At 35.6% G+C, this 15,107-nt stretch overlaps 3 protein-coding genes across 3 annotated transcripts; all 3 read left to right on the top strand.

Annotated features, from left to right (window-relative positions):
• LOC110921388 lies at positions 1 to 3,607 on the top strand. Its single transcript, XM_022165707.1, has 5 exons — positions 1 to 157; positions 263 to 701; positions 785 to 1,725; positions 1,802 to 3,022; positions 3,129 to 3,607. Exons 1-5 carry the CDS (start codon positions 1 to 3, stop codon positions 3,605 to 3,607), a joined length of 3,237 nt encoding a protein of 1,078 aa, XP_022021399.1.
• A 104-nt stretch (positions 3,608 to 3,711) lies between these two features.
• Positions 3,712 to 4,788, top strand: LOC110921393. The gene has a single exon (XM_022165711.1). The coding sequence runs from the start codon at positions 3,712 to 3,714 to the stop codon at positions 4,786 to 4,788; it is 1,077 nt and encodes a 358-aa protein (XP_022021403.1).
• Positions 4,789 to 8,798: 4,010 nt separating this feature from the next.
• Positions 8,799 to 12,055, top strand: LOC110921760 (phosducin-like protein 3). Its single transcript, XM_022166110.2, has 6 exons — positions 8,799 to 8,939; positions 9,098 to 9,338; positions 10,111 to 10,128; positions 10,873 to 11,016; positions 11,529 to 11,734; positions 11,831 to 12,055. Exons 2-6 carry the CDS (start codon positions 9,115 to 9,117, stop codon positions 11,989 to 11,991), a joined length of 753 nt encoding a protein of 250 aa, XP_022021802.1. The 5' UTR covers positions 8,799 to 8,939; positions 9,098 to 9,114; the 3' UTR covers positions 11,992 to 12,055.
• The last annotated feature ends 3,052 nt before the right edge of the window (positions 12,056 to 15,107 follow it).

Here is a 15,107-nt window from a genome sequence, read left to right as displayed (position 1 = left end):
ATGAATACAACTCCTATTTTACGCAAAACGTCTCCAAAGCTATCTACTGGTAAATCTAAGTTATTAGGCAGACAAAGAATTACATCTCCTATTCCAATGGTTGATTTGACTACAGATGCAGCGTTAGATGTAGATCCTTACAAAGGTGTTTCACCAGGTAGTCGCTTCATTTACATATTGTCGACATTATTTTGTATACCATTTTTTTATTTTTAAATACATCGCTTAATTTCATTTATTTTTATTTCCTGCTAATCTACAGATTACTTAGATCATGGGGACCAGTGTATTACGTGTCAAGTATGCAATGCAAAGTTTTGGGAAGTAGAAACGGCGAGAGGCAGAACCAATAATCGGAAGACAAGTTATTTTTTATGTTGTGGATATGCTAAAGTAGAGCTACCCGATTATAAAGATGCGCATCCAAATTATCAGAAACTGTTTACGTCTTTGGATAATGAAAGCAAGCATTTTTTGAAAAACATTCGCCGTTATAATTCTATGTTCGCTTTCACATCTATGGGTGGTAAGGTCGATCCGACTGTTAATAGAGGTAATGGCCCATTTTGCTACAGGATTAGCGGTGAAAACTATCATAGTATTGGAAGTCTGTTGCCGGAGAATGGCAATAAACCAAAGTTTTGCCAGCTATACATATACGATACAGAGAACGAAGTTTCCAACCGAGATTCTATATTTAGGTAAGTATCTTACAGTATAATTTGATTCAATTGTTTCTGAATTAATAATTAATAATTCATTTTTAAAAATTTTGTCAAAACAGTCGATCTAAGGAGTCGGATACATCATCTTCTGCTTCAGTTGATCGTCACTTGATCCAACATATCAAGTCTGTGTTAGACTCCGATAATGTATTGGTTAAAGTTTACAGGATGGTTAGAGATTGTTTTCATGACGATCCGCAGCTTACTCTTAAGGTACGTCTTATTGGAAGAAGGGACAAGGATGGTCGAATGTATAACTTACCAACATGTGGCGAGGTTGCTGCTCTAATTGTTGGAGATGTTGAAAACGCATTTGAGAACAGAGACATTGTTGTTGAAACTAAATCGGGGACTCTTCAACGAATTAGTGAATTACATCCTTCTTACCTTGCTCTTCAATACCCAATTCTCTTCCCGTATGGAGATGATGGTTACAGAGTTGACATCCCTCATAGAGGTGTCGTAGATGTAACCAACAAGAAGCGTCCAAATTGTACGATGAGAGAGTTCTTTTCGTATCGTATTCAAGATAGAGTAAACCAATTTTCTCTGATTCTAAATTCAAGGAGACTTTTCCAACAATTTTTGGTTGATGCTTATACGATGATTGAGAGCGAGAGACTAAACTACATACGTTTTCAACAAAAAAATCTAAGATCTGATACCTATGAAAGTCTCCGGAAATTGAGAAATAATGGTCAGCAAGATATATCTAATGTTGGTACACCTCTTATATTGCCTTCTTCGTTTACCGGTGGAGCTAGATATATGATGCAAAACTATTTAGATGCAATGGCTTTATGTAAATGGTTTGGTTATCCTGATTTTTTTATAACCATTACATGCAATCCCAAGTGGCCAGAGGTAAAACGGTATCTTAAAGACACCACTCTGAATCCAGAAGATAGGCCTGATATCCTGTCAAGGTTGTTTAAATTCAAACTGGATGCAATTTGTAAAGATTTAAAGGAATGTCATATGTTTGGAAAAGCAGCAGCAAGTACGTATTGCAATCCTTTATTACTAAATATATTTTTTACATTTGCTTTTATTGATTTTAAATTATTTTTATGCAGTTATTTATACAATTGAGTTTCAAAAACGTGGCTTGCCTCATGCGCATTTGTGCTTATTCATGGAACCAGAAGCTAAAATTCCCACTGTTGACCAAGTTGATCCGTTCATATGTGCAGAAATTCCAAACAGAGATGATGACCCAGAGTTGTATACGCTTGTGAAGGATTTTATGATTCATGGACCGTGTGGTAATGCTAATATGAGCTGCCCATGTATGGTTGATAAACAGTGTTCTAAAGGCTTTCCTAAAAGATTTCAAGATACTACGACAATTGACGCCAATGGTTTCCCATTATACAGAAGGAGAGATGATGGAAGAACAGTTGTCAAAAACCGGATCGAGTTAGATAATAGAAGTGTTGTACCATACAACAAAAAGTTATTGAAAAAGTATCAGGCACATATAAACGTTGAGTGGTGCAACCAAGCTGGGTCAATTAAATATTTGTTTAAGTATATCAACAAAGGTCCGGATAGAGCAACAGTTGCTGTTTTGCATAGTGATAATCATAATGAACAACATGAAAAAGATGAGATTAAAGAGTATTATGACTGTCGCTATATCTCAGCATGCGAGGCATCATGGAGGATTTTTAGTTACGATGTAAATTACAGATATCCTTCTGTTATGAGGCTTCCATTCCATCTTCCAGGTCTCCAACCGGTTGTATTTGGAGCAGATGAAGACATCAATTATGTTCTTAACAGGCCATCTGTCAAGTGTTCTATGTTTCTGTCTTGGATGGAAAGGAACAAAGACCCTGATGACCATTTGGCGCGTACACTAACTTATGTCCAGTTTCCAACTTGGTATGTATGGAAGACTGAAAACCGTTGTTGGCAACCTCGGAAAAAAGGTAACACAATTGGCAGAATTCATAATGTTGCTCCATCTCTTGGAGAAGCTTATTTTTTAAGAATCTTGCTCAACAAAGTCAAAGGACCTAAGTCATATGACGATATCAAAACTGTTAATGGTCATGTACATGATACATTTCGAGATGCATGTTTTGCACTTGGTCTTTTAGATGATGACAAAGAGTACATCGAAGCAATTAAAGAAGCAAATGAAACAGCAACAACTTCTTACGTACGAAATTTATTTGGCATGATGCTATTGTCCAATACTATGTCAAGACCGGAGATCGTATGGGAAAGCACGTGGAAATACATGACAGATGATTTCATCTACAGATATAGTAAACTACATCGTGTTGAAGGTACATTATCAAACTTTATAAAATCCATTTTGCTTTTTTAATTTTTTTCATACAAGGTTTAACTTAAATATCATACTCATTGTATCAGTATTTGAACATCTAACAGGTTTATCAATTCCAGACGATGAACTTAAAAATTACGCTTTGTTGGAAATTGAAAAGTTTTTAGGTATGAATAGCTCATCGCTACGCAACTTCTCAACAATGCCTTTTCCAGATTCTTCTTCCTTATCTGATCTCGACAATCGTCTGATTAACGAGGAGCGTACTTACGACGTATTAAGTCTCGCAGAGGAATATGTTAATCTGTTTAATATGTTAACTGAAGAACAAAGGTCAGTGTTTGAAGAGATAATGAAATCTGTTGATGGTAACACTGGAGGGATGTTTTTTGTTTACGGTTACGGGGGCACCGGGAAAACCTTTTTATGGAAGACGTTGTCTGCTGCACTTCGGTCAAAAAGAGAAATTGTATTAAATGTTGCTTCGAGTGGAATTGCATCGCTGTTATTGACAGGCGGCAGGACTGCACACTCCAGATTTCGTATTCCTTTGAATCTTAATGAGGATTCGTATGTCATATAAAAGCTGATAGTGATGTTGCTAAATTGTTGCATCAGACCAAACTTATTATATGGGATGAAGCACCTATGGTCCATAAACATGCGTTTGAAGCCTTGAACCGCACGATGAATGACATCTTCAATTTCGACACTTCGAGAAATTCTGAAACCTCTTTCGGTGGTAAGGTTATTGTTTTTGGTGGAGATTTTAGACAAGTACTTCCCGTTGTTCGAAATGGTGGAAGACAAGAGACGGTGAACGCATCATTAAGTTCGTCGTATTTGTGGAGTAAATGTAAGGTGCTAACGTTGTCAAGGAATATGAGGTTAACCGTTGGAAGATCTCCATCCGAGATTGAGGAAATAAATAGTTTTGCAAAGTGGCTTTTGGACATAGGAGAGGGAAATGTTGGTGGTCCTAATGATGGAGAAGCAACAATTGAAGTGCCATCTAATCTTATAATCAATGATACTTCCGACCCCATTTCCTGCCTGATCGAATTTGTTTATCCTTCAATTCTCGATAACTTTAATAGTCCTAATTATTTTAGTGATAGGGCTATACTTGCGCCGAAGAACGAGGTTGTCAACGAGATTAACGATAGGCTGTTAGCGTTGTTTCCCGGTGAAGAAAGAGAGTATCTAAGCTCTGACCGTCTTTGTGCAACTGAAAATGTAAGTTCAATACAAGAAAGATTATACACACCGGATGTTCTCAATGGTCTTAAGGTTTCAGGCTTACCGAATCATCGGTTAGTGCTAAAAGTTGGTGTCCCAGTCATGTTGTTACGTAACATTGATCAAAAAAATGGTTTGTGCAATGGAACAAGGTTGAAGGTTACAAAGTTGTATAACCGTTTAATAGAGGCTGAAATAATATCTGGAGCTAACATTGGTACTCGAACCTATATTCCCAGAATTACTTTAGTACCTTCAGACAAGAAGATTCCCTTTTCATTTCAAAGAAGGCAATTTCCGGTTGTTGTTTGCTTTGCTATGACTATCAATAAAAGCCAAGGTCAATCACTTTCTAGAGTTGGTCTGTACCTAAGACAACCGGTTTTCACCCACGGTCAGTTGTATGTCGCGTTATCGAGAGTTAGAACAAGAGACGGTGTTAAAATGCTAATACTGGACAAAGATGGGAAGCCTACAAATAAAACAACTAATGTTGTGTATAAAGAAATATTCAACGACTTATGATTTTTCATTATTACTTAATATGTATAATTTCAACATGAATATTTACTGAATGTAAATTTTTTTAATAAACGATTTGAAAATAATAACATTTTTTTGGCATTTGTTGTCTTATTACTCCTGTTATTTGCATTAATTTTAATTTTTGTTTATATATACACATATATAAATATATATCGTGAAAACCTTATTTCTGGTTTAGTCTTTCATAACTTCATGTTCTTTAGTATTTTGAAATCCATTTAAAAAAACCACGCTTACAGTTCCCTGTTTCCTTATTTTTCTTCCAAAAATTATCATTGCATCTCTCCAATCTATACATAATCACATCAGTCATTCCAAAATTACGAAGATCGGTGTTTTAATATAATTTATAATGATGAATTTTTGGGGATTTTCATACCGTCATTCTTCCTTAAACTCTAAACGGTTTATCTATCTACCATCGCCTTCATCATCTTCGCAATTTAGTTCGTCGTTTTTGCCTCCGGTAAGTTTATTACAGGTTCGATTCTATATTTTGTGAAGCTCTGATTCTTGATTTAGTAACTGATTTAAAGTTATTTACGGTTTATTTTATAAACCCTAATCTTTTTGCATCTTGATTTTTTAGGTCATAATGTTTATTGTAACTTTCTATTCATTTAATGTTGTTGTTTTAGTCATTATCTTTAACAGATTGCTTTCATTATGTTTGGATTTATATTCATATACCCGAAATCTTCGGCAATTAACTTTTGTTGATATGCACATCTTTAGTGTTATTTTTGTTTAAGTTGTTCTATTTTGATGATAACCAACTATTCTGTGTGATTTTTTTAAGTTTTTTTTTCTATTGAATGAATTAATTTTTGTCTGATTGAACAATAATTGAACCATACCATGTATCTTTGTATTTCTCATCACCTTCTGTTATTAAAGTTTTGTTTCATGATGTTTTTTTTCCAATTTAGGTTAATATACTGGTATACTCTGTATTTTGTTGTTTTTATTGACTTTTATTACATGCCCTTGCTACCACTTAAGTCTTTTAAGATTGATCAGTGCATATGTTAAAAGTATATTTGACGATTACTTGACGTTTTTAACATTTTATTAAATCAGTTAATGTTATGTCTATTATATTAAAGTAACTTTTACTATACAAAAGAGGCATGAATGCATTTATAAATCTCCAATTTTACCAATAATGTTAATCATACTGCCTTAATATCATTTGTTTGGCTTTCTAATTTACTTTTCGATGGATTTATAACTGTAATCTAGATATATGAATGTTCTTTATAAATATCTTTACAGATATGGAACGTGGTTTTTATGTTTACATCGAGGACAGAAAATTGGAAGAACAGGTTATACGTTTGTTCATAACGTGTTATATATTATTATATTGTTAAGTAACAATCTAAGTTTTATGGAACCGTTTAAGTAGCATTATATGTTCTTTTTATTATTTAATCACTTAAATGATTCTTGCAGCCTTTACCAGCTTGGTATAACAAGTTTAATGAATTAGATGGATATCCTGTTGGTAATGTTTTCTTAATAACTGATGATAAAGCAATATTTGATGTTAAAATCAAGGAGTCTACGGACGGTTATTGTTTGTCAAACGGTTGGTCAACTCTTATAAATGTTCTTGAAGTAGACATTGGAGACTATGTTGTATTTGAACTTATGGATGTACTGACGTTTAGAATAACTCATTTTAAGAGTTATCCACACCCGGATCATGGTTCAAAGTTCCACATTGTTATGAAATACCCTGAGAACCAAAATCTGGTATGTTTTAAACATATATTTTTATTTTAAGTAAAGATTTACATTTTGTACTTATTCAATGTTTTATAATCAATTGCAGTGGGTACCGAGAGACTTCATGCAAGAGCATTTCAACGGTGATAATCTGTATGGCGATTTTGTTATTGTTTTTGACAAAAACCACACGTGGACCGTTAGTATGAGTAGACTCTGGGATATGAACCATTTCTTTGTTGATTTTACTCAAGTTTCCAATGATCTATGTTTAGTATCTGGCGATGTTATTGTTTTTGAGTTGGTTGATCAATATGTCTTTAAAATTAAACTATTCCGTACTAATGGTCTTCAGTCTCTTAGTCCCGACCTTGCCGTACCAGTGGTTGAATCCATTAAGCAGGAGGTCCTAAACTTTTATTTAGACCGTGGCTTTTATATTCTTATTGCGGACTCCTCAAAATCCGAACAGGTAATTGTTATTTAATTTATTGCTAATTTTTAATATGTCAAGCGTATTAGCATTAACTAATGTAATCCCTGTTTTTAATTTACAGTCTCTTCCTTTATGGTAAAATAAGTTTGACAACTTGAAGGGCTATCTGATTGGTACTGTACTTATGACAAATCAAGAGGGCAATGAGTGGACTGTTTGTGTTAAATCTACTGCTAATGGTTATTGTTTCTCGAATGGTTGGTCTGCTATGGTTCGTGATGTTGGTCTAGAGGATAACGATGTTATTGTTTTGCATGTGGTTGATGATCACAAGCTAAAGTTCACTCATTTTAAGGCTGATGGTCTTTCCTGTGTTAAGAACAAGTTTTATGTAAAGATGTTATTTCCCGAGAACGCTAACTTGGTAAGTTATACTTTTGCTACTTATGATAAATAACCAACTCAATTTTTTTATTGACCATTGCATTTATTGTGTATTCAGTGGTTGCCAAAGGAGTTTATGAACATGTATTTCAAAGCAGACACATTGGACGATAACTTTTCAATTCGTTTTGGTAGTACATACATGTGGACTATTAAAGTGAATAGGCTTTGGGGATCCGATTACTTCATTCATGATTTCTCACAAATCACCCAAGATCTTCATCTCATATCAGGTGATGTCATCTTTTTTGAGTTGGTTGCGAGACGCATTTTCAACATTATGCTTTTCCGTCCCAATGGAATACAATCTGTTTTTCCCGAGTTTGCAAATAGTGTTTGTGTTCAAGAAGAGGAAGACACGGAACAAATGGATGTTAGTGAAGATTGCATACTCGACACGGGAAATCAAGACACGGAAGATGAGTATGTAGACGTTGATCCTGTGCCCATCTTTATTGCCGATCCTGTCCTGGAAGCAGGCGTGGTTGACGTTCCACACATTCCGGCAGTTGTTGATGAAGGCAACATATACGAACTAAGATGGTGTCTATCTTTTCGTTTTGTAAGTGTTTCATAGTTGAAATGCTTTATTTTTTATATTATGTAAACCTTTCAGTGTTTATATTTTTATTTAAAATTCTTTATTTTTCCTTACTTTAATGCAGCGTATCCCAAAGGACTTTGCAGCAAATGTAGATTTCTCGGTCCTTGATGAGATGTTGCTTCAAACTGAAGACGGTTTTTCAATGACACTCGGGATCCGTCAGGAAACGGCACGTGGGATACCTCGGTATGCTTTCAGAGGATGGCGTAACTTCATGCTGCAAGCTGGGTTGGAAAATGGAGCTGAGTTTCTGCTTCGATATTTTAGGGATCAAAACATGTTGCAAATTCTTAATCAGGACCACTGAACGATGTGTTTATTGAAAGATGTCGTTAGAAGTAAACATATAATATCGTTACCAACGCTATCCTATATGTGGTAACAATTTTGGAACAATTATTAACTATGTTTTGTTTAGCAATGTTTAACCTGAAACGAACATTATGTTGATGTAGTTTTGGAACGTATTAAAGTGTCTCAAAACATTAGGTTTAACAAAGCACGATTTACGTTTTATAGTTTTAAATTGGTTGAATTTTTTTATTTTGTTAAGCCACCCGCGAAGCTCGCGGGTTCTTAGGCTAGTTAGTCATATTTCATTATAGTTTCCTTAATCGTATAAAAAACTTGCATCATATTCCCATGTGTTAGGAGCGTATGCAATTTTTTTATTTTTTCAAAAAGGGGCCCGAATTTAAAATGCGCTTTATGCCTCAAAAAAGGCCGAGCCGGCCCTGCGTAAAATACGTAAGGGTGATATAATGTGCTATGTTCTTTTTTTCCTTTCATCCAAGTTCTCTGTTTCATCTAATCCAATGGCGATTTCTGGCTTCTGGTTTCTAGCATGATCTGAATCTTACACTGTTGTTGTCGTGGATATCTCGGTCAGAATCTCACATCACTTACAAATCGCAGGTTATTATGCACAGATGAAAAGCCATTATTATGTTTATTTTCTGATCACCAAGTGTTCGATAAAAATCCCCAATGAAAGCATTTGCAGTGCATGAGAAATCCCTCTTGATGGAATTCGGATCTGAAAAAAACCTGAGCCCTTTAATGTTTTCTTGCAGATTTATAGCACACAACAATGGCAGACTATCACTTTGTGTACAAAGACGTTGAAGGATCATCAACTCAATGGGACGATATCCAACGAAAACTCGGAAATTTGCCTCCCAAACCCCCTGCATTCAAGCCCGACCCCTTTACTCCCGCAGAAGACGAAGATTCCAAACCTAAAGACAAGAATTGGATCGATAACAAGACCGAAGAACAACTTGAAGATCTTGAAGATGATCTAGATGACGACCAAGGGCGGACCTAAGCATAGCCCAGGGTGGGCGGGCGCACCCCGGGAAAAAAAAATTAGTGCTAAGTTCCGTCGAAAATCCCGTCCGCACCCCTCGGAATTTTTCGTCCGCACCCCATGGAATTTTCTGTCCGCATCTCTTGGACTTTTTCGTCCGCACCCTTAGGTAAAAAATGTTATCAATTTATATTTTAAAAATATTCTTTAGTAAACTCCTATTTTATAAAAAAATACTACCTAAATTATTTTACTTTTAATACCTAAATAACTAAACCCAAATACCCAATACATTTAACTAGCCCACTACTAAGTCTTAGCCCAATAAACAAACCCAACAAATCAACAATATTTCAAACGAAAATAAAATAAACAAGCCCAAAACCGTTACGTATTCTATCATGCTCTCTTTATCGTCCTTGCACGCCAGCGATCAGAACATCAACAGCGATAACAGTGAACAGTTAGCAGCCGCATACTACCGTAATCAGCCACGGGTAAATTTCTTTGTTATTTTTGATGATTTTTGGTTGATATTATCCACCTCTAGCGGCCTATTATAGCCGCATACTAACCATAGTAGACATGTGCTTCGTTTTGTTTTCATTATGTTATGGTGGGTTGTATAAATTAAGTTCTTTTGTTTTACATGACTCGACCCGAACCGACCCGATACGAACCGATTTTTTATTTATATACCTTGGGGCTTAAAATTTTTAAAAATGTTACGCACCCCCATGGAAAAATTCCTGGGTCCGCCACTGATGACGACGATCCATTCATCCAAGAATACTGGTGGGTGCTAAAAATCATACAATTTTGAGCTTAAGGCCATGTGTAGTCATAAAGCCTGTTGTGGGGCGTTATGCGACAAGTGGCGAAACGCGTAAGACAGGGGCTTTATATCACAAGAGGGTGTAGTGGTAAAGGGGTTATATAACCTCTTCAATATACATACATATGTATGTATATATATGTGTGTGTGAGTTGGCAACAGTCCTTTTTTCAATTTTTATATTAACCCTTTATACTATTAATTATAGTGTACGCGTTTAACCCATTTAATCTGTATCTAATTTGATAACTTGCGTTCGTTATTTAAAAAAATAAAATTGATTACAATTATGTTCATTTTTATCCTCGACATACCGATATAAATTTTATTGAAAACATAGTTGTATTCAAAATATAGTCTTTTTTTGGTAGCATAGGCTATACGAGTGTTGATAACACGACAAACCAAACTGATTTCAACCGAACAGTATAAGGACCAGTATTAACGGAACCGATACCGGGATTCGTTTTTATGGTTTTTGATCGGTGTAAAATTCGTGTCGATATCATTTTGAGCATATAACGACTTTATTTTTTGGGTTTTCTCTTTCGGTTGTAATAACAAGTGCCGGTACCGTAATGAACCAAACCGATACAGACCTAATTTCTGCTGCGTAACGCAGGTGAATCTCACTAGTTTTGAACAATTGAAGCATTGCATTTGGGCTTTTAATTATTTATTCTTATAGTTCATCACTCTTGCAGGAGAAAGAGATTCGCAGAGATGAAGAACGTAGTGAAAATCGCAAAGTTCGGGTCAATCATACTGATTTCCGGATCGGATTTTGTGCGTGAGGTGTCACAAGCACCACCGGATGTGTGGGTGGTGGTTATATTATACAAAGACGGGTATTTAGTAATTACTACTAATTTTCTCGTGTTCTAGTTAAAATTGGTTTATCTTGTTTGTTATTAGCAATTGATTAATAGGGTCATTAAATAGGAGTTAATAGCCAAAATGGTCCCTGAGGTTTGTTCACTTTTGCCACTTTAGTCCAAAATCCAAAATTTTTAAATCTGAGTCCCTGAGGTTTGTATTTTGTTGCCATTTTAGTCCAAATTTCAAAAACCCCATTTTTTGACTGTTGCAACCAGCTATTTTGTCCTTTTGTGCAGGGGTATTCTGGGTTCTTGATCTGAGTTTGTTATAATAACTCATAAAAATGACCAAAATACCCCTGCACAAAAGGACAAAATAGGCTGGTTGCAACAGTCAAGAAGGGAGTTTTTGAAATTTGGACTAAAATGGCAACAAAATGCAAACCTCAGGGACCCAGATTTAAAAATTTTGGATTTTAGACTAAAGTGGCAAAAGTAAGCAAACCTCATGGACCATTTTGGCTATTAACTCCATTAAATAGGTACCCTGAATGTGGTGTCCTAATGCAATGTCTGGAAGAACTGGCAACGATGTATCCCGCCACAAAATTTGTTAAAATGATATCGACCGATTGCATTCCGAATTACCCAGATCGTAATCTCCCCACTGTGTTGGTTTATAATAATCGTGCTGTGAAGGCGAATTATGTCGGTTTATATACTTTTGGTCGGAGATGCACGCCTGAAGGTTCATTTTTTTTTTTTTACAGTTTGTTAGGTTATTGTTGTGTTTAGATTGCTGTTTTTTTTTTTTTTTTTTTGTAATATTTATTTGTTTGTGTAGGTGTTGCGATGGTTCTGTGCCAGTCGGATCCTGTGCTTAACGATGGGCAATATGAAGGTGAAGCGTCTAGAGAAGCTGTTCTTGAAGGCGTGAGGAAGAGGTTTATCGAGAAAGTGATATCACAGCATGAAAATGATGATGATGGGTCTTCAAGTGACTAGAATCATGGTTCTTTTTTGTTTTTATTTATGTTGAATCCTAGGTTGTTGGTACAATATTTAGGATTTGTGTTACTTCTTGTTATGGACTGGTTTACTGGTTTCTGTTTGTTGTTCTGCTACTGTGTGCTTCATTTTTGGTTATTAAAATGAAGCATCCGCAAGTATTTGTTTTGTTGATATACCCTGATAACCAATGTGATCAGGTATACTTAGGGGTGCAAACGAGCCGAGCCGAGCTTTGTTTCTAAAGCTCGAGCTCGGCTCGTATGTAATTTTTCAAGCTTGAGCTTGGCATGGGCTCGGCTCGTTTAACATTTATTAATTAATTTATATTAATTATAGTTTATATGTTTTATATATGATTTAGTTATTTATTTATATGCTATTATTTTGCAACATGTTAGTGCAATATGAAGTTGTAAGTGTGGCTTTAGTTGTGGTTTATGCTATTTTTAGTTGTACCCTTTCTTTGGTTATTTGTAAATTATTTATAAATTTATATACTATTAATTTGGAACATTTGTATGCATGTTTGGTTGTAAATTGTGCTTAAGTGGTTGTACTTTAATCAAATAATGGTTTCATTACCTTACCAAATTCAATCTGTTTTGTATGCATGTATGGTTGTAAATTGTGCTTAAGTGGTTGTACCCTAATCAAATAATGGTTTCATTATTTTACCATATTCAATCAGTTTGATCCATTCAAAGTTGTGTTATTTTATTTGTAAATTATTATTATTATTAAAATAATCTAATTAATTTAGCCAAAATCTTGTATAAATATAATTTGCAACATATTGATGCAATGGTTGTTGTAATGTAAATATTGGTTTTTATAGTGGTAATGATGTATATTATATATAGATTACGATGAACCTGTCAAATGGGAAAAAATAGATGCGGGTTCATCGTAACGCGCGAGTGCTAGATGAACTTAGTTATTTTATTCTATGTTTTACGTTTCTGTTTAATTTCTTCGCATTAATACACCGCAACTTCAGTGTCTATGGTCGCTGGCAGTAGTGTGGCATTAGTGTTCGCCCCCGCCAAAACGCGGGGGCTACTTAATACTAGTTTATTCATAATTTTATAAATATTAATTATCAATATTTAAATATATTAGTAAATAATTATAAAACACTAGGCTCGTTTAGGCTTGCGAGCCGGCTCAAGCTCAATAAGCGAAGCTCGGGCTTGGGCTCGTTTACCAAATGAGCTTGTTTAAGCTCAGCTCGATCGAGTTTTTTTTTTTCAAGCCGAGCTCGAGTAGCTCGACTGGTTTGCACCCCTAGGTATACCAAACAATCCAACGCGTAATACCTGGGACAACTTCTAAACCTTTCGGCCCGTTTCCTGTTTTACTATATTTTTATCCAATTGACCCGTTTTCAAACTACAACCCACTTTGAGGAATAACATACCGTGCAAAATTCAAATTACCATGACTACATTAAAACTTGTTAACAATTCAAAACGCTCACCAACTGAAAACAAAAGCTAAAACAAGATTCGACTACGGCTCGCAATACGCAGGGTTTAAGTTTGCTTGATCAAAGAAATTCAGGTGGTCAATACTCTTTCTTCTCCTTTTTTACCTTTGCTTGTAACCTTACCACCTTCTTGTTGCTCAGCTTTCTTTTGGGCCCGAATCATGGCCCGCTTTACATGTGGACGCAAATATTATTGGTTCAAATTCTATAAATTAATGGATTGGATTGGACCCAACTGAAAGAATCTTCAAAAACCATAATGTTTAATTCGTAGCAACAAAAACCAATAGTTAAATAATAGTTTTGGGAAATAAAATTTGAAGTATTCAATTCAAAAGAATTATCAAGCGCCATAAATATAATTTTAGGGAAAAGAAGTAAAGCAGTCATTGCTCATGCTAAACTATAAAACAATTAAACAACCAACAAACAGCTCCATCCTAACCTCATTTTATCCAATCAGACTTTATCTAGACAACATATAATGAGTAAACAACAAAACAAGCCCTTAGGGTGAACGGGGTGGGTGCGATGAACCCAGCGGTAACTGGTTTTACCGATGGGGAACACCGCGCGGCAACGCGGTAATGTTATTTGGGTGACTACTCACCGGCACATCGTTTGAATGAATTATAGCCGTTGGAGGGAGGAAGGCAACGGCTTTGTAGCTGTTTTTGTATAAAAATAAAAATAAAATTACATATTTGTACACTATATAAACCCAACCCAATTTATACCAAATTAACCCTAACCCATTTTCTCATTTCTCCAAAACTAATCTCTATCCCTATTAAAATGGCGGATAAATACCATTGTTTTTTCCACCCGATAGCAGTGACGACGAGTTAGCTTCAACCGATAGTAGTATATTTTTTTTCCTAAATCTCATCGAGCAAGCCGAACTAAAAGACACGAGCACATCTAGCAAAAAAAAAAAAACGATATGTTTGTCGTGATCGTGAGAGTGGCCACGAAACCCTTATGGTGGATTATTTTGTCGAAGACCCTAAATACAACGATGATATTTTTCGTCATAGGTTTCGTATGGCAAAAAGTTTGTTTCTAAAAATTGTGAGCGACGTGGAAGTGAATAATAACCCGTGGTTTGAAAAGGACGTGGATGCGAGAATGAAGAAGGGTTTTACACTGTTGCAAAAAGTTACATCGGCTATTAAACAACCTGCAACTGGTAACCCTCCAAACGAGAATGACGAGTATTTACATATGGCGGAAAGGACTTCCTGCGAGTGTCTAGAATATTTCTGCGAAAAGATATGTAAAATATACACTACCAAGTTCTTACGCAGACCAACAAGCCACGACATGATGCTTTTGTACCAAGCTCATGAGGAGAAACATCACTTCCTGGAATGGTCGGTAGCCTTGATTGCACCCATTTCGTTTAGAGAGTGTGTCCCACAAAGTTTCAGGGCCAATATATGAGAGGAGATCACCAATACCCGACAGTTATGCTAGAAGCGGTGGCCTCTCAAGATTTGTGGGGTTGGCATGCTTTTTGCGGTCCTCCAGGTGCACAAAACAACATCAATGTGCTTCAGTAATCTCCATTATTATTTCTTACTGAACGAAATGGAACGCGCCAAAATGTCCATTTTACGTTAAC

The sequence above is a fragment of the Helianthus annuus genome, chromosome 17 (assembly GCF_002127325.2).
Source record: "Helianthus annuus cultivar XRQ/B chromosome 17, HanXRQr2.0-SUNRISE, whole genome shotgun sequence".
NCBI classification, from domain to species: domain Eukaryota; kingdom Viridiplantae; phylum Streptophyta; class Magnoliopsida; order Asterales; family Asteraceae; genus Helianthus; species Helianthus annuus.
Note: the sequence above shows the minus strand (reverse complement) of the source record. Positions and strands in the feature narration are given on the sequence as shown.